This window comes from Euprymna scolopes, chromosome 4 (genome assembly GCF_053919585.1).
Source record: "Euprymna scolopes isolate OS-2025 chromosome 4, ASM5391958v1, whole genome shotgun sequence".
Taxonomy (NCBI): domain Eukaryota; kingdom Metazoa; phylum Mollusca; class Cephalopoda; order Sepiida; family Sepiolidae; genus Euprymna; species Euprymna scolopes.
This window is the reverse complement of record NC_136485.1, coordinates 6,060,326-6,087,301: the sequence shown is the minus strand read 5'-3', so window position 1 is coordinate 6,087,301 and position 26,976 is coordinate 6,060,326. Positions and strand designations below refer to the sequence as shown.

Sequence of the window (26,976 nt, the reverse complement as noted above, 5' to 3'; positions counted from 1 at the left end):
TCATTTTCTTGAATGTTTATTTCTATTGATTGCAACAAGGACTTTTAACCATTAAAAAAATCCTGTTTATTAAGAAATATTTTTATAATTTTAAAGCTAGGGCAAAACTTTATTGTTTGATTAGATTGTCACCAAACAGGCATTCAGAGCAAGAACTCGTCTTGTAATCATCACTGCAAAGATCTTTCTTTTCTTTGTGCACCTAAAACCAAATGAAACATCCATGAAGAGAGTTTCTTTCCAAGTACTTCCCATCTGAGGAACACATTACCATGGGACTTCTTTCTTCTTAACTAGAACATAGGCGTATACATAAAAAACAGACATTACATTTACACACACACACACATTTGCTTTATTTATACGATGACCATATTTTTTTGAATCTCTGAATTTTCTTCCTCCATCTGATTTCAAGAGGTTTTGCCCTTTTGTTGGAGTTATCTGCGCCCGGGTGAAGCGTTTGTAGAGTTACGAAACGTTTCGTGGATCCAAGGGGAATAAAAGGAAACTCTCGTATAGACACTTGGGTAACCGGAAGTTCTACATCCACTGACGCCCCACGATGTAATGCCAACCAGATAGTAGTAGCCATTCCGAGAACATATGAGAGGTCCGCCGGAATCACCCTAGATAAAAAAACAAAAACATCATGAGATTATAATCTTATTATAATGGAGATAATGTGTTTGTCTATAATATCACAATTATTTTCATTTCAGATGATTTTTTCTGCAATAATAATAATAATAATAATAATAATTATAATAATGATAATAATAATAATAATAATAATAATTATAATAATGATAATTATAATAATAATAATAATAATTATAATAATAATTATAATTATAATAATTATACTAATAATTATAATAATAATAATTATAATAATAATTATAATAATAACAATTATAATAATAATTATAATAATAATAATTACAATTATAATAATAATAATAATTATAATAATAATTATAATAATAATAATAATAATTATAATAATAATAATTACAATTATAATAATAATAATAATTATAATAATAATTATAATAATAATAATAATAATTATAATAATAATAATAAAATAGTCAACGAGGAAGGAAAGAGCGATGAACTGACCAGACCTGCTGCCAACGAGAAATCACTCGCAAGCAGCTGTTGCGATAATGCAAATTTATTTGCAAATGTTAGCGAAACAGATGGAGAATAGTGGAAACCTGGGGAGACTTGTTGTCACTCAGCTTCTAGTGAACACCACAAGCGGTTTTCAGAGAAAGATCTCTGAAGACCTGTGTGAAAGCTCCTTGTGAGCCAATAATAATAATAATAATAATAAGAAGAAGAAGAACACAAACACATATATATGGGGAAATATATTTATTCAATTATATTTTTGCAATAATAATAATAATAATAATAATAACAAATATATATATACACATACATATGCATATATATATATATATATATACACACAATCATACACACACACATGCATACACACACACACACACACATATATAATACTAATGAAATGTAGATTGCTTGAAGTATTATATGAGTTATGTATAAAGGTAAGTGCTAGAAATGCAAATGATGGAATGTTGAGGAAGGAAGACAAAAACAAGTGATTCATTTAAATGTATATTTAAATATGTAGGCACACACATATTTAGATTTAGTGATTTTTTGTGTGACAATTATAAGACTTACCTGAAAAGCCAAACTAATACACTGTGATGTAATGTGTGTAATAGTGTTCCATAATATATTTCGAGGAAAATCCTCTTTCTCATATGGCGGGTGTTTCAGATCTTGAGATCGCAAGTTTGAACGGGGATGCAGAAAATATCTTACCAATAAATAGAATAAATTTATTTTTTTACTAGCAAGATCCGTGTGCCGGCGTTGCCCAGTGGAAGTATGCTCTCCACTCCCACTTGTAAAAAAATCCCAATTAAACTATGATGTTTAGTGGGAGCAACTTATGCCCATTAAAATAGCGGGCAATGGTGCCCATGGACAAAATGAATGTATAATGGCGAAGTACCGACGCATTTCATATATATTGAAGTGTTTAGCTTCCAAATAACAGTGTATTTTATATTATGATTTGTTCACAAAAAATATGGAATCTTATAAAAAGAAATATGTTGCAAAAATAGGATTGTTGGTAAAAAATAAGTTTGTTTTATTTCGTTCAATAAACTTCCGAATTTGTTTCTTTTTCAGAATAATAAATTAAAAAAAAATGCAACTGTTGGAGAGCTAACCTCTTCAATTTAGTCACGAGTTAACATGTTCAATACAGCCATATGAAACTTCCGAATCTTTTCTTTATCGGCATAATAATAAAAAAAAGCAAATATTTGGGAGTTAACCTCTTCAATTTAGTCACAAGTCATCCTTAATATAGCCATATTCTCTATCTAACATTAATAAAGGTAATGTTCAAGGTGCAAAAAACGTTAAATTGGTTGTTTCTCCACCGCCTTTCACATTCATCCTAATTTGGCAATATTTATAGGTTTTTCTGGTAATCTGATAACACATGTAAAATTGCCGCTAACAAATAATCTTGCCATAAGTGAAACAACACGCGCATGTGCACATTTTTGGAAGGTCGTAGGAAAGCATAATGTTTTTTTTTGCGACAATTGTAGATGTGGTATTCAATGTCATAATACCAGAAAACATAGAAAATGTCGTCAAATCACAAAAGAAAATAATTAACAAATACACTTCCGTATTTTGTTTTTGTTTATTTTTTTTATTTTGTTTTTGTTTGTTTTTTCATTTTGTCTATGTTGTGATGAAGACGTTGTCGTAATCGTCATTGTGATAAAATAATTAAATACATTTCCGTATCGTGTTAATTGTTTTTTTTTTTTTTTTTTTATTGGAGAAATCTTAATATTAAAGACGCAAATATTTGGGAGCTAAACTCTTCAATATATAAATATATATGAAATGCGACGGTTTGAAACATCACCAGTATACACATAGTGTATTTAATAGTAAAAGGAACTTGAGAAACTGCAATTTTGTTGATGTTTGGATGACAAATGAGGTTCTTATAGTGGATAGTGTGTTTTAAACTTTGTATAATAAAGCAAGTATACTGTAATAAAAGAATTTTCAGAGCTCAACCAATCAGAATGGACGGACTTTGGAGAGGGAGCTTTCATTATTTATGAATTGGAAATGGGAAAGATTATGGTAGGTCTATGCATCTATTAGCCAGTTATGGTCGGTGTAATCACAGAATCTATAAAACATGTAGAATTTGTCTCCAATAACAACTGGTAACATTGGTAGCACTAAATATTTAGAGAGAAAAATAAGGACTCCTTCCTCTAGAGATGTTGCGATTGTGATGATGTTGCTCATAGGATGCAATGTAATATTTTATTATCACGACTGAATGTGTCTAAAATGGTGTTCAAAGCTACATAAGATAGTGGCTATTAGCCTAGCTGTATTGAATTTGTATGTGGCATCTCTTGTTGCAAACCTATGATACTTTGGTCCAGAGGGGAATTTCAGCAGTCATTTTATTATATATGGAGATATATTCGAAGTTGATAACGTATTACTATGTGTTAGTTATTACAATTTCAATTTCGCTATTTTAATTTTTTAAATTTTTGTTTATATAGCCAGTATTACCTATTTATTATTTTTTTTTGTTTTACGATTATTATTTTTTTCTATGCTAATTAGCTAGTCCCGCAGGAAATGAAATCTGCAAAATGTATCCACAGATGCACACACACACAGACACATACATATACATGCACACATGTACACATGCATACACATACACTTACATGTATATAGATATGCACATTATTAGTATATATATATTTTGTTCCATTAATTACTTAAGTTTTTATGGTGCTGGCCTAAAGAGACCCAGGCTTGGCTTCAGATGGAGTGCTACGACTTTGTACCATTGTGTTACTGGCCCCTGTCCTTCCTCCGACCTGAACCCGCTGAAGTACTACGTTTGGTCATACGTCGAGAAAATCACCAACATGACTTCCCACAACATCAAATCCAGCCTGATTGCCAGCGTTTTTTGTCTTAATTTTCATTTTTCATTTTTTCTTATTGTTCTGATTATATAATAAAGGGATGCTTTTATTTTATTGTTCATCTTTCATTTAATACAGGGTGATCCCCCCCCCCCAAAAAACGGGCCCCAACTCTAATTAGGCCCCGTTTCTTAGTGTTTTGTCCAAATGAAATGAAACTTTGGTCATAACTAGTTTATTATATTCAAAACATCACATCAAAACACTAGGGTCTTTGGCCTTTTTTTCTCCGTTCTACAGCATATGTTCTAGATGGCCTCCATTTAGCTTTTTTTTTTTGGGGGTCACCTTATATATATATATATATATATATATATGATATAGCATGTCAGGAGGTGATGAAAAGAAATCAAATAAAGTGCTCGATCGCGAATGTGGGATATATATATATATATATATATATATATATATATATATATATATATACATGGGCGGTTCCAAAAGTAAAGCATTCTATTTTTCAACCCAAATTGAAGAACTACTAAGACGGAAGTGGTACTATTAAAACGCACAACATTTTGTGCTCCAGAATTTTATTTTTTTACATAGTCACCACCATTTTCAATGCACTTTAGCTAGGAATTCAATGACGCATCTCTGCTTTTGACACACATTCATGACAAGGATGCTTTTCTTAGAGTCGCACACCATCAATATCTGCAGCAGAGAGATGAAAGTTTCAGATCATAAACGCATCAGTTCAGTTATCATAACAATGCAATTTGCGATGTTGCATTCTCAGGTAACACCAGTTCACTATGCTTACGGGCGAAGTGTTAGGGGTGTGTGTTTGACATGAGGTTTGAGAAATTCATTCTTTTCTCCGAAGTCTGGAATATGTTTTTTATTGCCGATTTGGTGGACAGATAAAAACTTTCTCGGTTGACAAGTGAAGTTGACACGGGCAAGGAGAAGATATTGTCATTGGGCCACGTGTTTTATTATCAGTGTCGGTGATGGGAATTAAACTGAAAGATTGAAGGGGATAGCTAATAATAGAGTGTCTTTAACCCGAGCGAGACAGAAAAAGGGAAAATAGAATTAAAGAGAAATATGGTTTAGAGAAAGAAAAAAGTGATCACCAAACGATGAAATGGTGATGAGAATTAGGCTTCAATAAAAAACATTGCATTTTGAAAATGAGAGATTTTGCAGGCTGGCACCGAAGAGTATGCATTGCCTTGGGCTCCTGCCCAGAGGCCAGAAACTCCCTAGAAGAGCTAAGTTGAAAAGCTCTTACTCCTGTCTAAGAAGCTGTCTAAACGAACCTAAATTGAAAATATCCTTTATCATAAAGCCATTAAGAACAAAAAAAATTAACTTTCCTTTGCACAAGGTGTACCCTGAATATCTTTTGAATAATTATTCTCATTAAAAAAATGATCTCCGAGTTATTGAATTGTTTGATTTGAAAACACAGTTAATTACAGCACCGACACCACAACTAGCCCTGACTATGCTGAAACAAGTGATAGTTGAGTCATTCATCAGGGCATCTGCAGAATGAACGGCCAACAGAAGTGCAAAAAAGATTATTGCTACACAGACTTAGTGTCATGCGCATTTTGTGTGCTCTAAGCATTAGAGTGTTAGTTCCAGTAACAAGTAAGTGTCTGGTTACATTTTAAAGGATCCATCACAAGACAAAGATAAAAGTATTGCTTAGAGCTAATGTACATTTTTTTCCCGTGTGTACAACGAGAACCTGCCCAGGGTGGTATTACTTATTTGGTCCTGTGAACCAGGATTGCGACAAATACATGCCCGAAGGTATATATAAGAATAAATGTTTAAATTTAACTGTATCTCTCGCGGTTGATGGTAGCCTTGCTAATGAAGCCAAACATGACTTCTGTTGCCGGGGTTCGAATCTCTTGACTGACGTTAATTATGACACCCTACACTGATGATTCCTGAAATGATGAAACACTAGTGTCTATAAGTATTTAATAATTATTAAAGTAAATAATAATGTTAGCCCCTTTAAGAAACTTGTTTTTTAGCGTTGACCACTTTCAGTTTTAATAAAGTACTGACTGACGTTAAAAGCATTTAATAAGAATAAATGTTTAAATTCAACTGTATCTCTCGCATTTGACGGTAGCTGAATGGTTCGGGTCATTGCTAATGAAGCCAGACATGACTTTTGTTGCCGGGGTTCGAATCTCTTGACTGGCATTAATCGTGACATCCTGCACTGATGATTCCGAAATGATGAAACAGTAGTGTTTGTAGGTATTTAATAATTATTATAATAAATAATAATAATAATAATAATGATAATAATAATAATATATATGTGTGTGTCAGGTCATGTCATATGCTACTGGTACCATGTAACCCAGTACTACCTGCAATCATCATATATATATATATATATATATATATATATATATATATATATATATATATATATAGAGAGAGAGAGAGAGAGAGAGAGAGAGAAGTTATTTCATCTTACACAACGTTATAGTTCATATAAAAATGTTTTATCGTACAATTTCGATAAAATCACTTTATGTATTACTGAAGATTCTCCCTCTTCGTGATAGCAGCACTGTTTAAACTAAAATACATAAGTTTTAGAAAGCTGAACAACGCAGATTTTAAATATACAAATATTTATTTGCTTAGAGATCAATTGAATTTTTGACGATCATAGTGTCTTCATAATGATCAGTAAATCCTTCCTACTGTCATTAAAATCTAATTGACTGTCACAAACTCTTAGCCCTCCCCCCCGAGTGATAAAACTCATAGTACCTGCAAACCAAATCTAAATATATCTCAGCTCCATTGTTTGATCCTTTTTGTTTTCGTCCTGGTCAACAATTCCACGTTAAGTTTCTTTTGTCTAACTTACTTTTTATTGTGTAGTGATAAACCCTATTTCCTATTTCTTTAGTTAAACATCTTCGTTTCTTTTCTCTTCTATTTTTTATCATTTGGAGTCGATTATGGTATCACTATATGTACTTAGGTTTTTTTTCAGGCGTGAGACATTTGTAAACAGAAGGAGAATTAAGTCTAAATTCGTTTATAAAGGTCATACATGGTTAGGAAAGGGTGTTAATACCTTTTCGAATGTTCCTCTTTCTTTCAGGTTCATCCTTATCATTTCCGCCCAAGTTTTCGAACAGTCTAAGTGAACGCAACATAAACAATCCACTCCTGATTCGTCAAGCCTTTCGAATGATGAAAGTTAACTAATGATAAAGAAGAAAAAACAAAAACATAACTCACATTACAAGCTCCATTGTCCCCATCACCAACACAGATATGTGAATTCAATATCCGTCGACGACCCCACCGAATTGCGCATTCGGAGTTGGTTCTTACTGGGACCTGCAGTTCCTGGAGAATGCTTTGATCCGCATAATCTGGAGATTAGAAAAAAACAAAAAAACAAAAAAAAAAAAAAAAACAAACAACAAGAACTAAAAAAAACAAAAACAAAAACAAATGCAAAGTCACTCCTAGGTAAATATTTAAAACGTCAAATGATTACAGAAGGACAAGGAGGAAGAGGAGGAGAAAAAAGGCTAATTTAATGTCTCTCCTTAAGCCAGCAACGCATTAGCATATTATTGCTCAAATGAAATTTAGATGACATCAGAGAAAGATTCCTTCCTCATAGGTTCCGAAACGGCTGAACCTGTCTTTTGCAAATATCACACATGTTCTTAGATATGTTTTGTACAGGAATTCATCCGATGAGTAGCGAAAATAGAAAAAAATCCGATCTTAAACATAGTCCTTTTTTTCTTATAGATAAAAAAAGAAGAATTTTTACAGGGAAATATTTTACATTACACCGGCCAAAGGAAATAATAAAATCTCAGCAAATAATTTCTTCCAAAAACAAAAACAAATTTATTATCACCAGGAGAAATAGCTCAGTGGCATGCGACTACAGATTGAATGATTCCCTGTACAAGTTCGGTTATACCGCACCATTTTATTTTAATTTTTTCTCATTAATGGGTTCAATTTATGATAAAAGAAGAGGTACCATTTAAAAATCGCTGATAATCATTTCACTGTTTGTATATTTTAAAACTAAACATGAATATTGAAGTGACTTTCCCAGGGCATTCATCGTTAAGCTCAAATATCAGCTGACGTGATATTGTAAATAAACACAGACGGAATTTGATGAATGATATTACCATTATAATTTTTTATTCATTCCTTTTTTTCGAATTAGTTCATCGGAAAAATCATTACTCATAATATATAATAATCAATAGAGAATCGATTCTATAATAATACATACGCAATTTCCATAAATTAAAATATCATGTTTAAACGTATTGTACGACCAGGCAATGCAGACAGGTAACGAGTGAACATGTAGAAAGAGACTAACCATGCCAAACTCCGACAAGGGAATCCATGAGATGAATAAAACCCGTATAATTATAAATTATTGTTATGGCGTTCCTTTTTGGGGGTTGGACCAATAAGAAGGTATGTGATTCCTTTGGTTTGAGGAGAGAAGGCATATTGTTATCGCTTGGTAGTAAAAAATTGTCTGTAAATGTTTATGTGTCACGTTTGTTACCTACGTGCATTTGAGAAGAAGCGGCCGCACATACAATAGACATTTTTATATTTTTATATGCATGCAGAACAATGAATATTTATACATTTTGTATACACGCATTCATTAGATATCAAAACTATTATATACGTCACTAGACAATACATGGATTCACGTATATATATATATATGTGCGTGTGTGTGTGCATGTATATACATATATATATGTGTGTATATATATACATATATATCCGTATATATATGTGTGTATATATACATGTATATACATATACATATATATGTGTATGCATATATATGTGTGAGTGTATATATATATATATATATATATATATATATATACATATATATATATATATACATACAATGGATAGTCCTTAATCCGCGGAGTTTCGAAGAAATACTTTCCTTCTCATCAGAGGGTAGGAATTAGCAAAATGCGGGATCGGATTTTGCATGCAAAAGTATTTGATGAAACAACAAGTAAGTCAAAGATCTTACTTGAAAACAAAAAAGTGAAGCAGAGGGAATATGGCCAAGATAAAGGTGATTACACATAAATGGATAGTCTGGTGGAAGATAAATAATCCAGTGACGGTAAAATCCAAATGTATAACTTCAAGAAAGTTAAAAGAATTTCCATTTGCACAAGTAAAATCCAAGGAAATCCCGTAATTGGAAGAAGATGGCCCATAATAATCCAAAGGCAGAAATCCATGGAATAATTCACAAAAATGTGTACAAGGAAAAAAGAAAAGATTCCAATAATATTAATAAAAGAAAAATAAGATGTGCTTTTCTTATTATAAGCTCTATTTCCTATTTGGTTTTATCGAGCTTTTACATCTGACTGAGATAATTTTATAGATATTAATTCTTTAATATTTATAATATACTTTAATTTTACCATCTTGGATCATTTTTGTAAATTTAATTGTAATTTTTATTTTATATATATATATATATTTTTATTTTATATATATTTTTATTTTATATATATATATAAGTCTCAGGTGATATTTCAGAGTTTTTCTTGTCTTAGACTAATTGTCTTAGCGAGATTTTTAGAGTTTAGTCTCCCCTATTATTTGATCGGACATGGAAATGAACAAACGCACATGCAAGTACATTTGAGTTGAAGTGAATACAGACACACGTTAAAGAGATATACGATTTTTGTGTCGGAAAAGTAATGCAACTGGTCTGACAACTGCTGGAAAGCTTCTATTCGCTTCAATCATCTGTTTTCTAAAATTTTTCTCGATCCTTTTCGACCGGTGACGTAATTCTTCACTTTAAAAAAGACATTTCTCAATTATCATGCTTCAAAATAATACAATTCCATGTTGACGTTTTATCTCAACTCGAATTATCAAAACAATCGCAGACACATTACAAGACGCCCAATTTTAACCTACATCTCGTTATCATCAATCATTTCTCTTCGTTATCCTGTTTTTTCTTCCATCACCTCGTGTTCATCTCTTTACAATTGTCCTATCCTAACAAATAGCATCTTAAATCATATTGCTATGTCTTCTCTCATCGACCAAAACTATAGGCGACCAGTTATTTTTATAAATCAACCAAAACCCTATTAATGGGGACGACATAAATACGGAGAGTAGAAAGTTAACCATTGGTTTAATTTCGCACCCTCGCTTCTCTTATTTTATACCTTAGTCCTCACATTCCATTGGTGATAATACATGATCGGCATAATTCGAAATAAAAATATTTACAAATTAAAATTTCAGCTTATAACTTGAAATCATCAAAACAATCCCAGTCCCATTCCAAACACAACGCCTAACCTTAACCTACATCTCGTTACCATCAATCATTTCTATGCACTATTCTGTTTTTTTTCATCACCCGTGATCATCTCGATATAGTTATTTTCGGTTCAAAATTCAATATGGATTCCAGAGTTCGACAATACACACCTGAAGAAAGGTTAAAGGTGACAACCTAAACCTTGTGCAAGTAAAAACCAAAGGAAGCTAAATAGCCATTTAGTGGACGCAAACCTGCTTACAAGTGCACTAGAATTTAAGCTACTACAAACGCACACACACCTAACCATAGGCCGGTTGATTTACTGCAATGGATTTTGACCCCAATGATCGTTTTGTAACCTCTGTCGCCTTCTCAATGGCACAAACACGATGTCATCAGCAAACGCAGAAACCGTAACTCGTGCTCCGCCAGGCAAGGCGATTCTGCACAGGACCGAACTTGCTTCCTTGCTCTTTAGCTTACAAAGTAGCAGATCCAACGCAAGGATTTGAGCAGCTCTAACATACCGAATAGGAGATAGTGAAAGGCTGTAGGCGCTTTCCATTTACATGCATCGTTGTCGTCGGTGAGTGATACTGAACAGAGATATATTTGCAGAAGTCTGATTCATTAATAAAATCGGCGGTCTCTAAAGTAGATACCAAAAAGTGATGGTTGACTTTGTCGAAAGCTTTGGACTGATTCAAGTTGATTAGTTTCCATCATGTCTTCTATCCACTATATGACCCAACGAATCAGATCTGAATCGATCTCCTCTTCACATTGTAGTTCTGCTCGAGTTCGATCAATTTTCTGATAACACCCGCCAAACAGTTAGAAAAAAATCTTGACCAAAATCTTTAACCCTGCCTTATCATCGTTTAGTTCTTCCATATCCTACTTCTTCGACAATGTGATCATTTCTTGATGATTTGATCTGCGATAGAACCCTCGTCAAACCAATCGTTGAACACATTCGTCAAAATCGATACAAATATGTGCGACAGCCTCAAATACAATTTGTGGGACAAACCAACCACATCGAGGATGGGAAAGTCAGCCAAATAGTTGTCAAACCTCTGGACTAGGAGGTTGACTAGTTGCGAGAAGTGCTTTTTGAAATTCTCCCGAAGCAAAATTTAGTTGTAAGTGACACTCTTCTGGGAGTTGATGTTTCGATACCCACTGCGGGCGATACTGAGAATACAATTGTGACTTGCTTAAGACTTCTACTCGATCATGGCTGATGGAAGAAAAGCATTTTACCTTCGCAGATTTAATAATAGGTTCCACTCGAAATTGCATACAAATTCCTGAGTTCAATAGAAAAATTCCTGAGTTCGGCAAGGTACACCTGAAGGTCGAAAGTTATATCGGCTGAAACGTTGTGAGTATGACAGTCAAGAATAGGGCAGTAGTCCGAATACGCATAATATGCAAAAATTCACAACATCATATTTTATTATATGCAGTAGGAATAGTTTCACTTTTGTAAATTGTAATCGCGATGAGAAAATTTACCTTGTGTCTCTCCCCAGCCCATTGTCCAGCATTTGTCCCCTGGACGAAACCCTGCCGCCGGTGTAGGGATACAAGCCGGTCTCACATAAAATCCACTGACATCGGCAGCTTCATCAAGGCGCATCAGTGCAATATCGTTTGGATAGTTACCACCATTGATAAAGTCCGGATGCTGAGAAAATTCAAGATTAAAACAAATACAAATTCATCGTCAAAAAACAAATAACAACAAAAAAAAACAACAACAACAACAAAAAAAAAACCCGTACAATTATTTCCGATAATTCACTTTTTAAAATATGAACAATAATCTGAAAATATCGAAAAATTTAATAAATCTATTAATTCGTTTAACCAGCTACGAGTTATATATTAATAATCAGACTTTATCCGCTCTACTAGTTTGTGAATCAGTTGTCGTTCCTAAAAAAACAGAACCACACATTTTCTCAATTCATCTGCGACATTTTTATGTAAATAACGCACCAATAGTGAATAATATAAATAAATAATAAAAAAAATGAATTTTGATCGAAATATGGCCTTTTAAATATTCACTTTAATGCGCTCCCATCTGAGCCATTTCAGCTGTTCATACCTCTTAAAATATTTGTCCTGTATGCGTGTAATGATTTGAGAGGGCCGCCGTTATTATTGAAAAATATTTAAGATGACGTCAATTGAAAAAATATTCCTATGCAGATAAATTATTTTTTGAAAGAAATCAAATCGAAATATATTTTTCTTTGTTATAAACACAGTAATATTCGCCAATAAAACTAACCAATCCGATTGAAATATTGATTTTGTAGGAGAAAAGTTATTGATCATAAATATTTGAATTTATCAGATATTGCACATCAACAGATGTTAAATATTATTTGGTATATATATGTTACTATTATTGTAACAATGATCAAAGTGTAGTATGTGTTCGATTATAGTGTATGGTCGTACTTTTTAAGAGACTGATCATCACGGTGTTATTCACCAGCCACCTGACACTATTTAATTCTTATCCTCGAGTTTCCAATGGGACTTGGTAAGTGGCGACTCCCTCATAAAACAAAACCAAAAACTTCCGTTTTATAAAAGTAACTTTAGTTTCCATAAGTACATTTTATTACAGACACAGAGTAATGTTCTTCAAGGAAAGTATTTTACTAAACACTTGCGACAAATTAAGACACGACAAATGTACGACAACTACTCCCACTGATTCTCTATTCGTGTGATATTTTGGCGCGTCATTCAAGCAAAAATAGGATTCTTAAAACAAGAAGATTTTAATTTAGACGAATTGTCATGCTGTATTTTTTCACTAAAACCACTGGCCGAAATTTTGTGGAATTAAACAATGTATTGATATCTTTGCATTTCATTGTAGTTTTTTGTGGACATTTACAATTAAAAAATAAACACTTACTATAAAAACAAACTTTCAAACTTTACGACTTTCAAAAAGTAAACAAAACTCTTTTTTTTAATTTGAGTGAATTTCTCTAAATATTTGACTTGTATTTTTTAATATTCCGTTTAAATAAAAAAAATAGTTTTTTTTTACAAAAATATTTAGGTTAATAAACAGCATGGCCCATTTGTTGTGTCTTGGTTTGTCGCAGTCTTATTTTTCAGGCCTTAATTTGTCGTGCCTAAATATCACCCAAAAAGAGAACATATATATATATATATATATATATATATATATATATATATATATATATATTGTAGAAGTGAATGAACACGTAGAAATAAATTAACATACCCTGAAGATGAGATCGATTTTCCGATGAATTTCATGACCTGTATTAACGCCCAGTTGAAACTCACCCAGGACGGCTCTCCAGTCACCTTCTTTCGCAAACTGATTACTATAAAAACAAAATATATACAAGCGTTACATATTGACCGGACAACGCCAGATAACCTGGTTGATTATTATTATTAGAAAAATAAAGCAATTAGATGTTGGAAAATTTTTATTTACATTTTGGAATGTTTAGTCAGGAATTTAGGCAGAAATTAAATAAACAAAGTCGATTTAGGAATTTTTGGAGTAGTTGTGAGATTAAAAGTATACAGACTTTGGCTTACGTGAGAGACCACCTGTTTTTGTCCTTGGACACGCTGTAGAGGTTTGCTGACGTAATAGTTAGTCAGCAGAGATCAAACTAAAGAATTGTCGAAAAACATGTTAGCGAACAGACTCTGTTAGAATGAGAAAAGGTAACAAATGAAAATGTAGAAAAAGACTCAGCGTGCCAAACTCTGATAAATGAATCCATAAGAAGAATAACACCCATGTAAAATATAACTCATTATGGCGTTCTTTTAGGATTTAGACAAATAAGAAGGTATTTGGTTTCTTTGGTCTGAGACAAGCAGACATATTGTTATCGTTTGATTGTAAAAAGCTGTCTATGAAAGCATATGCGTCACGTTTGTTGACTATGTGTATTTATGAAGAACGACCGCACACAATGAACATTTTTATATACATGCAGGACAATTAATACTTTTTCACTCTGTATACACATATTCATTAGATATTAAAGACAATGTTACATACACCACGAGACGATTGACACAAGTGAGAAATACGGACACTTATATATACAAGACACACACACACACACACACACACACACACACACACACACACACACGCGCGCAATTATTTGCTTTTGAATTCTTTACTCGCAAAATATTAAATGATACAATTTTCACAAATTATGCAAAAGCCATCAAAAGTATCAAACCTACTCTTAATTAAACGCATTCTTATCCATTTGTCCAAGCACCATTTCTTTCTCTTTCTTTCTTTACGATTTAAGAAGTCACCACAATACTACATTTACTCTGTTTAAAATATCGCAGACGGTTTGAAGTTGCTTTTGATTTAACTATATATAGACAGTGGAAAGTTGACATTAAAACGACTTTTTACACCTATTTTTTTCACTCCAAACAAGGCACATCGTCACTAAGTCACAAGGGACTACTATTTGGGACCAAATTTGCAGGAATATTATATAGCGAGTTGGGCAGTGAAATGTCTGTTCAGATTACACCTAAACTTCTGCATGTCAGTACAGTCAAAGAAGCTGTGGCATGGGAAGGGATGCCATAGTCTAGCAGTTCGAGGGAAGAAGTTATTAGTCTACCCAATAAAAATAAAATGATCGCCTCGTGGGTGTATTACAGTAAAACACGTCTATGTTATTTTATTGAATTTATCATCTAGTCGGGAATATGAAGGTGTACTTTGATTTGATCGATTTTTGAATTTATGATTAACCGTACACTTTATTATCTGCCGTTTATCATATCATATTTTGAAAAGAGAGATTTGAATAATCGAATGTGACTGGTAAAGTGGTGGTTGGCGTTCGGCAAAGTTCATTAATTAATGTAAATATCCCACCGACGGACTAGTTTCACAAGGTAATGATTACGGGTTATTTCTCTACCTTCGATGGATCAACTTATAAATTCAATGGAACGTTTATTTTGATGTATTTATTCAGGAAAGTTGTTTCGTATACTCACCATTTCACATCAATATTATGAACGGCATACGAGTCAAATATGTTCTAACATGAAGTATTGCTTGAACATTTGTTTGTGTGGGGTGTTGGCTAGAGACTTTGTCCTTGCATTGACAGAGTGCAAAAATCTTGCATTGACAAAGTGCAAAAATCTTACATCGACAAAGTGCAAAAATCTTACATTGACAGAGTGCAAAAATCTTACATTGACAAAATGCAAAAATCTTACATTGGCAAAGTGCAAAAATCTTACATTGACAAAGTGCAAAAATCTTGCATTGACAAAGTGCAAAAATCTTGCATTGACAAAGTGCAAAAATCTTACATCGACAAAGTGCAAAAATCTTACATTGACAGAGGGCAAAAATCTTGCATTGACAGAGTGCAAAAATCTTACATTGACAGAGGGCAAAAATCTTACATTGACAAAGTGCAAAAATCTTACATTGACAGAGTGCAAAAATCTTACATTAACAGAGTGCAAAAAACGTACATTGACAAAGTGCAAAAATCTTACATTGATAAAGTGCAAAAATCTTACATTGACAGAGTGCAAAAATCTTACATTGACAGAGTGTAAAAATCTTACATTGACAAAGTGCAAAAAATCTTACATTGACAAAGTGCAAAAATCTTACATTGACAAAGTGTAAAAATCTTACATTGACAAAGTACAAAATCTTACATTGACAAAGTGCAAAAATCGACTTCGTAATCTAGTGCAGAATATCTTTCGTATTATTTAGATTTTTCGAACTACTGTTTTCATCTGGAGGATTATTTTCACAACGTTTCGACCAATGTAACTTCCGACCTTCGTCAAGTGTATCTATACCTCGATAATCTTTCTGTTGAACTCGGGAATCTGTATGAATACAACCCTTCATTAAATCCACGGGTGGTAATATATTTCGTTCTGTCAGTCATGACCACGTGGAGGTATTACATATTTTTTCGTATAACTCGCACTGAGAATTTAACCTTCAAACCCTAAATGAGTGACAGTTACAACTGAATATTACATAGTATTTTATCCGTTACGCCACGTATCTTTACAGACAACATAGTTACACATGGTTACATCAGGCAAAACGAGATGAGAAAAGTAATCTGAATAATCCAAATGCTACAAATTATTCTCATTTTAAAAGTTCTTTTCTCACAGAGAGAGAGAGAGAGACAGAGAGAGAGAGACAGAGAGAGAGGAAGAGAGAGAGAGAGGGGGAATGGGAGAGCGGGAGAGGGAGAGCGAGAGAGAGAGGAAGAGGGAGAGCGGGAGAGATAGATAGATAGATAGATAGAGAGAGAGAGAGAGAGAGAGAGAGAGAGAGAGAGAGAGAGAGAGAGAGAGAGAGAGTCAGTCTGCCTTTACTTTTTCATTATTTCCATTGAAGGTGCTTGACTGAGCTTCAATCTCTAGTTCCTTCTTTTAAGATATTCACAGCACGAACTCGTCTTACTATAATAACTTCAAAGAAATCTCCCTTCTTTCCCCGCTTGTCTAATATCAAATGGAATTTCCATCAACATGTTACTGTAACTGGTACTCTACGATGAGAAAAGACTAAGTTACATTAGGCAGGTTAGTTATGCACTTTGCATTGCTAAACGAAAAAGGAATGGTAGAAACCAAATTGTGAAAATAGTAAACACTTTGACAAGAATGGAGTTTATAAAAATCGGGCTAAATTTGTAACAATGGCAGTCGAACCGGATTGAACGATAACAATAAACAAACGCGACAAGGATGGAAAATAGGTTGAAATAATAATAACATAAAGTAATGGTAAATACGAAACAAAAATAGTTTAGGCCAATAAACAAAAGTTGACGTTTTACAAACGTTTTTGACATCCGTGTGCATCACTTGGATATATTGAGAGAAAAACTGATCCTGAACCCGACAACGTATCATAAAAGCCGACATATCTTTTATATTTCTTTTCTTTTTATTCATGCGTTGCAAGTAACGTAGGGAGAAGCTTCCAATTAGTGGTGTCGTACATTTTGCACCGAGTAACACATTCGAAACTGTTTCTCCTGGCTTATAATGTAATACCATGACACTTCCTCTTTTGAAGGGAGCTGGTTCAACTCGCATAGAGTGAGTGCCGCTTCAGTTCGAGGTAGGTTTTCCCCTTTGTTTTACCCAAGAAGAGTCAAGGAGTTTCAAGAATTTCAACTGCTGGACGTCAGAATGGATCATCCAGATATTTATATTCCTATCTTATAATGTAGAGTAAAAAAACCTATTATATTTGACATATTGTATAGTGTTATGTGGTTGTTCTTTATGAATGTTAACATGAATAAACGTGTGAATGGTATTTGGTTTTTAACTTCGTCTGTTATTCGTTTTGGTGATGAATCTCTTTTGAATGAATGCTTAATATGTTTTGAATGAATGCTTAATATGTTTTGAATGAATGCTTAATATGTTTTGAATTAATGTTTAATATGTTTTGAATGAATGCTCAATATGTTTTGAATGAATGCTTAATAATTTAAATAAATGCTTAATATGTTTCGAATGAATGCTTAATATTTTAAATAAATGCTTAATATGTTTTGAATGAATGCTTAATATGTTTTGAATGAATGCTTAATATTTTAAATAAATGCTTAATATGTTTTGAATGAATGCTTAATATCTTTTGAATGAATGCTTAATATTTTACATGAATGCTTAATATGTTTTGAATGAATGCTTAATATGTTTCGAATGAATGCTTAATATTTTAAATAAATGCTTAATATGTTTTGACTGAATGCTTAATATGTCTTTAATGAATGCTTAATATTTTAAATGAATGCTTAATATGTTTTGAATGAATGCTTAATATGTTTTGAATGAATGCTTAATATTTTAAATGAATGCTTAATATGTTTTGAATATATGCTTAATGCTTGAATGAATGCTTAATATCTTTTGGATGAATGCTTAATATTTTAAATGAATGCTTAATATTTTAAATGAATGCTTAATATGTTTTAAATGAATGCTTACTATGTTTTGAATGAATGCTTAATATGTTTTGAATGAATGCTTAATATCTAAAATGAATGCTTAATATGTTTTGAATGAATGCTTAATGTTTTATGTTTTGAATGCATGCTTTAGACATTGGCTGTGAAATAAAATAACATACCATGATTAACTAAACGAAATTGCTTGAGTAACACGAAAAGAAAAGAAGTGGGTTTGGCTTACCCAAATACACAATGTGCCGCTGTAATGACCCAACGGGGATGGATGAGAGTGCCGCCACACACATGACGTTTCGCCCATGTCAACCGCAAAGATACCATCCATGGCCACCGTCCTTCGACTGATGAAATCCCACCAACAATCATATGAGTTCTTGCAATCCCGCATTCATCTGAAAGAAAACCGATCGGGTTAGTTTGGATTTCATATTAAAAAAAATCGAGCATGCGAAGTCCCTTCCCCAGCGAAAAATTTGCTTTCACCATAACTTATGTTTGTGCAAAATGAAAAACAATTCAAAGCGTGATTATTGAGAAAATGCGAACAAATGAACGGATGAATGATTTAGGGGCAATCTTACCCTATCATGTTCCTTAGAGTAGCAACCAGAATTATCCCGGAAAATCTGTTTTGGCAAAAATTTACTTTAACCATGACTAATGTTCGTGCAAAGTTTTTTTTTTTTAAAGCAAGGTGTGGTTATTGAGAAAAGTGCGAACAGACGAATGGGAATGAATTACTAGGTCTACTCCCTCCTTTGTCGGAGGACCAAACAACAAAAAAATCGGAAGTGGTCGGATTTTACTAATTATGCTAAACAAATTAAGGCACAACATATGTACGACAAAGCTCGACAATTTTTCATACTGATTCTCTATTCATGTGATATTTAGGCACGTCATTCGAGCAACCTCGAATTCTTATGCCAAGAAGAGGAATCAACTGAGTTTAATTTATACAGACTGGCACGCGTTTTTTTCCACTAAAGTTTTTATAAAAAATAAACTAGTGTTTTTTTTCAGACTGACTGGACGAGGTTTTATAAGAATTTAATAATTTGTTGATACCTTTACTTTTCAATGACATTTTTTAAACATTTACTATTAAGAAAGAAAAAAAACCCCTGAAAAAATACTTACTATAAAAACAAAAGAAAAACATTTATGATTTTTAAAAAATAAACACTTTTTTCTTTTTATGTTTGACTCGTATTGTTTTAAAATATTTCCCCTAAGTCTAACTTGTTTATTTTTTAGTTTGATTTTCACAAAAAAAGAAGAAAAAAAGAGGGATCAATTTGTCGTGCTTTAAATGTCATGTTTTAATTTATCGTGCTTAAATATCATTGGAATAGAGAATCAGCAGGAGCAGTTGTGCTTTGTCGTACATTTGTCATACCTTAATTTGTCATACAAAGTAAAAAGCGTAAGTGGTACGTTAGTTGGTTCTTCAACTCACAATTTTGCATTTAACCTTGACATTGAAAGTTGCTGCTGATATTTTTTATTTTAACTTTTAATTAATCTAATAAACGGGGTTCAAAAGTTTTCGAACAGGAGGAAGTATATTGTTGACTTTTTTCAAAATATTATTTTCACTCAAAACAAGGCACAGTGCCACTTTGATGTAGGGGGTTACTATCTGGGACATAATTTGCAGGGATAATTTTTAGGGAGTTGAGCAGCAAGATGACTGTTTACATTAGACTTGAACTTCTGAATGTCAGTACAGTCAAGGAAGCAGTGACCTGGAAGTTGGTTGGTTGGTTGGTTGGTTGTCTTTGTTTTACGGCATATCAACCCTTTTCGGGTTATTTAATGCCAAATCCAAAGATTTTGAAGAAAATTTTTTTTAATAGAATCGATTTGTTGTTTTCACGCCGGTTTCTATTTAACCCATAGTTGGGACCCTAACAGGTACTACCACTCCGGGTCAGAGTGGACCTGGGAGCAATGGTAATTAAAGGGTGGCTCCACACTCCCCAAAGCCCACAAGCTGGGGCCTCACCACTGGATATAGTTTAAGGTCATATCCAGGACCCCCATTGAGGGACTTTTACCCTCTGCAGGAGGGGGGGGGCAGTCGGCGTATTCTAATGCCCCACCGACAGGGCCTGACTTGGAAGAGAATTCCAAAGTCTTACAGTCCTCGGGAAGAAACTATTAGAGTAGGTTTTCTGGCATCTGGGCTTCTCTATTATGTAAGGTGGGATTTTGCTGCTTGTCGAGTTTGTCGGGGTTATTTACGTCGAGTGGGTACAAAAGCTTGAAGTTCGTCGGAGCACCTACCATTAAACTACTTGTAAAACAGGCAGAGGGATGCAACATTTCGCCGATGGGACAGAAGTTGAAGCGTAGTTGACAATGCGGGACCTATTAAGTTAGCGACTCTCTTTTGAACCTTGTCTAAGAGGGAGAGACTTAGTAGCAGATGCACCAGCCCAAATGTGACAACAAGATTCTATACGTTGGCGAATGGTAGCCTTGTAGAGTTAGAGGATACTTTCTAACACGGTAGAGAGAGAGAGAGAGAGAGAGAGAGAGAGAGAGAGAGAGAGAGAGAGAGAGAGAACACCTTCTTAGCAGCAACAGCAGCCTTGGCAATGCCCTCAATGTATCTGCTCCAACTCATGTTCCTTGTGAATGTTAAATCGAGAAGTTTGAACGAAGTAATGTATCACTAGCCATGGTTATTAGTGGTTGAAAAGAAGGTTAAAAAAAAATAAAAAGGTTTATACTGCGTTGTTCATTAGTGAAACTGGTTATCCAAAACCTCATTCTTGTAATCATTTTCTAAAAAAAAAAACAAAAAACAAAAAAGAAAACAAATAACAAAAACACCACGCATTTCTTTGAAACCCTCAGATTAATAAAACTAATTATTTATTGAGTATCCTGTTGAACAATAAATTTCTGTAAAGTTACCTGAAAAGAAAATTAATTCTTGCAACAATATTCAAGCTGAATACGTGATCAGCGGCTGTCCGGATCATGGGCCTAGAACAGAGAATTGCTCTGCGTAGTGTGACATACCTGTTTTTGACAAACTTTATTTCTGTCTTATGCACCTAAAATGAAACGTAATTTCCATGAACAGCATTTCTTTCCAAGAGTTTCCCTTTTGGGGAACACATATATACGACATTGCTTCCCTGCAGACTTCAATGTAGTCGCCCTCAAGTTCAATGCAAACAAATACTTAAATAATCACATTTTTCTATTTCATTCATTGTTTTCAGTATGTAATGCCAGGGTAAACAGTACAGAGAATGTATGGACTATGCAAAATAAATACGACTTATTGTATTTTTTGGGAACTATTTTCGATGCGAATTCTGCGAGCAGTAATCAAAGAGCTCTAATGCTACGATGGCTGAAAACACCTTGGTTGAATATCGATCTGTGAATGATAGCTGTAAGTCTACCCATTCATAGGATGATCGATCGCAAACGTCAGACATGTTGGCGAACACAACATGTCTGGCAAAACAAAAAAGCCAGTTATTATGCTTAAGAGTGCACATTTAGCCTAGTCAAAGTCAAAACCAGTTAAAAATATCTTTATTTCTTACCACATTTCTCGCAAGTCTTTCGCTTCTTCTCCTTTCTCTTTGTGAGTATTAAGTTAGATATTTAACATTTAGTAACATGGTTCAAGAGATTTAACCAAAAGAACCAAAAGTTAAATGGTGATTCTGGTTTACTTTGAGAATTGTGTTGTCATCGGTGCAGCACGTCAGATAAAATTTTCTTTCTTTCACCAGTAAAAATAAACATAAAATAGTGACAGCGTTTGGAGTACTTTACACCGACGAATTTAGGACAACTAGTATTTTCACTAATGACTGAGAAAGATTAAAATGGATTATTTTAACGAGAAAGTTGATAATCCAATGCGATCGTTTCATTTGTCACTAAACTGAGAATGCAGAGACGTTAATCGCTAGAACTAAAAAGAAAAAAATATCTAAACCCCATTTGTTGACTTCAAAGCCACATCTCTTCCTTTATCGCCTACACGAAAAAAAAAAAAAAAAAAGAAAAAAGAAAAAAGAAAGAAAGGAGAAACAACTTTCAAGCTAACGGACAACCCGTCTGTTAGCTTGAAAGTTGTTTCTCCTTTCTTTTTTCTGAGAATATTTTTTATACTAACGAGTCATCACTTACCAAGACCAAAAGCCACTCAAGAATAAGGATTAATGAAAGTTTAATGATGAATAATACTATAAGAGGATTGAAAAACGATTAATACAATTGACAGAATTTAATTATTTAAAAAGGCGGCTCAAGAAGAATTTGTTGGCATTAGACTTGAAGACGACCATGTAACGGTCTGGAGATAACTAGTCCCCTGGTAATTTGTTCTACAGATGAAAAGGACTTGATTTCGCACGTTTGACTAATGAAGTTCTACATTTCCTAATTGCTGGAATTAGATGATTCTACTCCCATCTTTAAACCCATATTGTTATTTTAATTTTTATTTATTCATTTCTATCATTTTTTTTTAAATTCAATTTTCACCCCAAACAAGGCACAGTGCCACTTTGAAGCTGGAGGCTACTATTAGGGAATTAATTAGCGGGGTCATTATGAGGGGAGAAGAGTAGAAAGATGTTTGTTAACATTACACTTGAACTTCTGCATATCATTGCAGTTGGGAAAGCAGAATCCCGGAAGGGAGTTCCAAAGACCCGCAGTTCTGGGGAAGAAACTATTGGAGTAAAAGGCTTTCTTGCACCTAGGGATCTCTACTGTAAAGGGATGAGACTTAGTAGCTTGTCGGGTTTGTCGGGGGTAGTTACGTCGGGGAGGTACAAGTGTTTGCAGTTCGTCAGAGCATTCACCATTAAAGTATTTGTAGAACAGGCAGAGGGATGCAACATCTCGTCGATGGGACAGAGGTTGAAGCCCAGATGACAGTTCAGGACCTATCAGGTTGGCGATTCTTTTTTAAACCCTGTCCAGGAGCGAGAGACAAGCAGCAGATGCACCAGCCCAGATGTGACAACAGTACTCCATACATGGGCGAATGGTTGCCTTATAGAGGTATAGGATACTGTCAGGCGTAAGTAGTTTTCTAGTTTTAAAATTTAAAGCAATAAATAAAATAAAACAATGACTTTAATGTTTGTGGATGGCCAGTATGAAGGCAGACCGACGTAGAATCGCTTAATAAAAAATAACTGCCACCATTGGATTGCTCGGTTAATTTTAACATTTTTCCCTAACGATCACATTATTATAAATAGTAAAATCATTGTCTAATTGTGAGGTGACATTAGTCAAGTGGTTAACGACACGGCTGGCGACTTGGGTGTTCTAAGTTCGAAAAAAAAAAACCCGGCCAAACAAAGAAGAAATAAAGAAGTAAAATAAAGGATTATTAAGTTATAAAGTATGTAGAAAAAAACGATAAAGTTAAAGAAGAATTATATATCTATCTGAAAGGTTTATAACTTTATAATCCTTTATTTTACTTCTTTATTTCTTCTTTCTTTGGCCGGTTTTTTATCTGCAATTTCCGTCTTAGTCTTTAAATATTCTTATCTATCCACACATCTATATCCTGCATGCATATTTACTTATATTTTACTATATGCATTTACTTACATACTTACTTGCTTTATCCTGAATTTGCAGATACCGGCCATCCTCTCCTCTTAATTTTTTTTTAATTTTTTAATTTTTATATTTGATTATTTATTTATTATTTATTTATTTATTATTTATTATTTTTTATTTATTAATTAATTTATTTATTTTTTCCATTTAGTGTCTTTTAATAACTCTTGCTTACATTTTCTTAAGTAATAACCTGTACATTTCAGTTGACCTATATTTTTTGCCCTATATTTTTTCGCGTCATTTAACATCCTTTTTGTCTGGGTCATTTTGACATTTGCTTTTCTATCTTATATTTAATTCTATCACCATTTAATTTTTTTCCTCTTCTTCTTCTTCCCTGATCTTTCTTATTATGTCTCGGCAGTCGTGTGAAAATCATATCTTATTTTTCTTTTATTAATATTATTGGAATTTTCCCCTTTTCTTTTCTTTGTACATATTTATGAATTATTCTATGGATTTCGGCCTTTTGGATTATTTTGAACCATCTTCCAATTACGTGATTTCCTTGGATTTTACTTGTGCAAATGGAAACTCAATTAACTTTTTTGGATTTTACATTCATTGGATTATTTAACTTTCACCAGACTATCCATTCACGTGTAATCACCTTTTTCTTCACCATATTCCCTCTGCTTCCCTTTTTGTTATCAAGTAAGATCTTTGACTTACTTGTAGTTTCATCAAATACTTTTGTATGCAAAATCCAATCCCGCATTTTGCTAATTCCTACCCTCTGATGAGAAGGAAAGTATTTCTTCGAAACTCCGCGAATTAAGGACTATCCACTTATCAACTGTTTCCTTTTCAGATTAAATATGTTTTTAACTCTTTTTCCAAGTGTTTTTAACATTTTTTATTAACTGTTTGCTCTTATTATAAGCTCTATCTCCTATTTGGTTTTATCGAGCTTTTACATCTGGTTGAGATTACTTTATAAATGTTAATACTTTATAAATATTAATTCTTTAATATTTATAATATACTATTTTGGTAAATTTAATTGTAATTTTTATTTTATATATATATATATATATATATATATATATATATAACTATTTCATTTATTCACATAAATTTACTATACGAAAGTATAGATTTATGCGTAAACTTTAAGTATTTACTTCAAAAGTGCTCAATACGTAGGTAGAGCTAGTTAGTAATTTATAAAATATATATGGCGATTAAGCTACACTGAATAAGCCTGACGAATCCTATAGTTGGATGAAACGCAGAATATTCAGTGTAGCTTAATCGCCATATATATTTTATAAATTACTATATATATATATATATATATATATATATATATATATATATATATATATATATATATATATATATATATATTAAAGCAGACATTATCAAATACAGCGATCGAAAACCTTTATTTAATCTCCGGAGTTCCGTCATTTATAATTAATTCCAAGTTGTATTCTTAGTTACGTCCGTACTGAGGATTGAATCTTCAACCTTCGAAAATATGTCACTTAAAAATGATTATTACTTATTTGTTCGTCCGAAATTCTGTATGAATTTCTGAGTTCCACATAGAGATTCTTGAGTTCGGCAAAATACACCTGAAGGAGGTCGGAAGCTACATCGGCCGAAACGTTGTAAGAATAGAAACCAAGATAAGAACAGTAGTCCGAATAATCCAAATAATTTAACTAACCTGTTCTCGACAGAATGTCTTTATTGTAATGGAAGCAAAGTACTTATTTTATGTTTGGTATTGGAAACATTTGCATGCACACATACATACACACACATGCACACATGCACAAACACGCATGCACAAACACGCACATGCACTCACACATACATACACACATACACACATACATATGCACACACATGCACACATACACATATGCATGCACACATACACACACATGCACACACATACACACACATGCACACACATACACACATGCACACACACACACGCCAAAGAAAAAAACAGTTGATTACTTACGAATTAGTATATTTGGGTTGGTGGGTTCCTCATATTTCTCGTTCTTTCGATTTATTTCTTTATAAGATTTTTCCTCTTTCATCCAGAGTCGTTTGATTCCCGACGTCGTGGAAGTTTGAAACTTCTGTAATTCTGGAGTGCTTTTCGTTTTAAAAGAGATAACGCGAATGGTAGTTTTTCTGTGTGTAGGGTCTGTGGAAAGTCCTCTCCAATTAGAATAAGAATAATTATTATTATCATCACCATCGATAATACGAGTCGTCCTACGATTTGAGGGAAGCAGAGTAACCGCGCTGGCATGTCCTATCTGTTGTGAACTATCAACAACAGATGACGAGGATGTATGTCGTTCATTTTTCGTTGTATGTTCGCCGCCATTTCTGCTTCGATCACAGTCGTCCCATCGCGACGTTACCGGTACGCAGTTAGTTACGCTGTTCGACCACACCCAATGAGGAGGACACGAGGGCATCTGATGCGGTATGCCATGTCCACACACGTAATAAATTGAACAGTTCCGTGGATGTCTTACCCATTGGACATTTAAAGAAGTACAGGGGAAATCCGGAAAAGCTAAAAACCGTTTCGAACGACGTGGAAAGAGAAATGCCAAGGAGATACACACATGAAAGGAAGCAGCGACCGCCAACGTTTGTATGAGTTTTGATATCATTGTTTGACCTTTTTAATTGACACGGTGAAGAAACACCCTTTATTTTTTATTAAAAATTTGGAATTTTATATAGATGTCTACTAGCAAAAGGGATCATGAAGAACTCATCATTATAAATTATACCCGTTTATGAAATAAGAACATGCTCCAATCCGGGAACGTCGCCAAGATGTGAACAAAATCCTCCACTCTAAAAT

At 33.4% G+C, this 26,976-nt stretch overlaps 1 protein-coding gene across 1 annotated transcript; it reads right to left on the bottom strand.

Annotated features, from left to right (window-relative positions):
- LOC145266504 (serine protease 30-like) lies at nt 1-26,976 on the bottom strand. The gene is made up of 6 exons (XM_080122236.1): nt 26,107-26,976; nt 18,724-18,892; nt 13,730-13,835; nt 11,965-12,136; nt 7,347-7,483; nt 1-629 (listed from the first exon to the last, which is right to left on the bottom strand). Exons 1-6 carry the CDS (start codon nt 26,777-26,779, stop codon nt 441-443), a joined length of 1,446 nt encoding a protein of 481 aa, XP_079978362.1. The 5' UTR covers nt 26,780-26,976; the 3' UTR covers nt 1-440.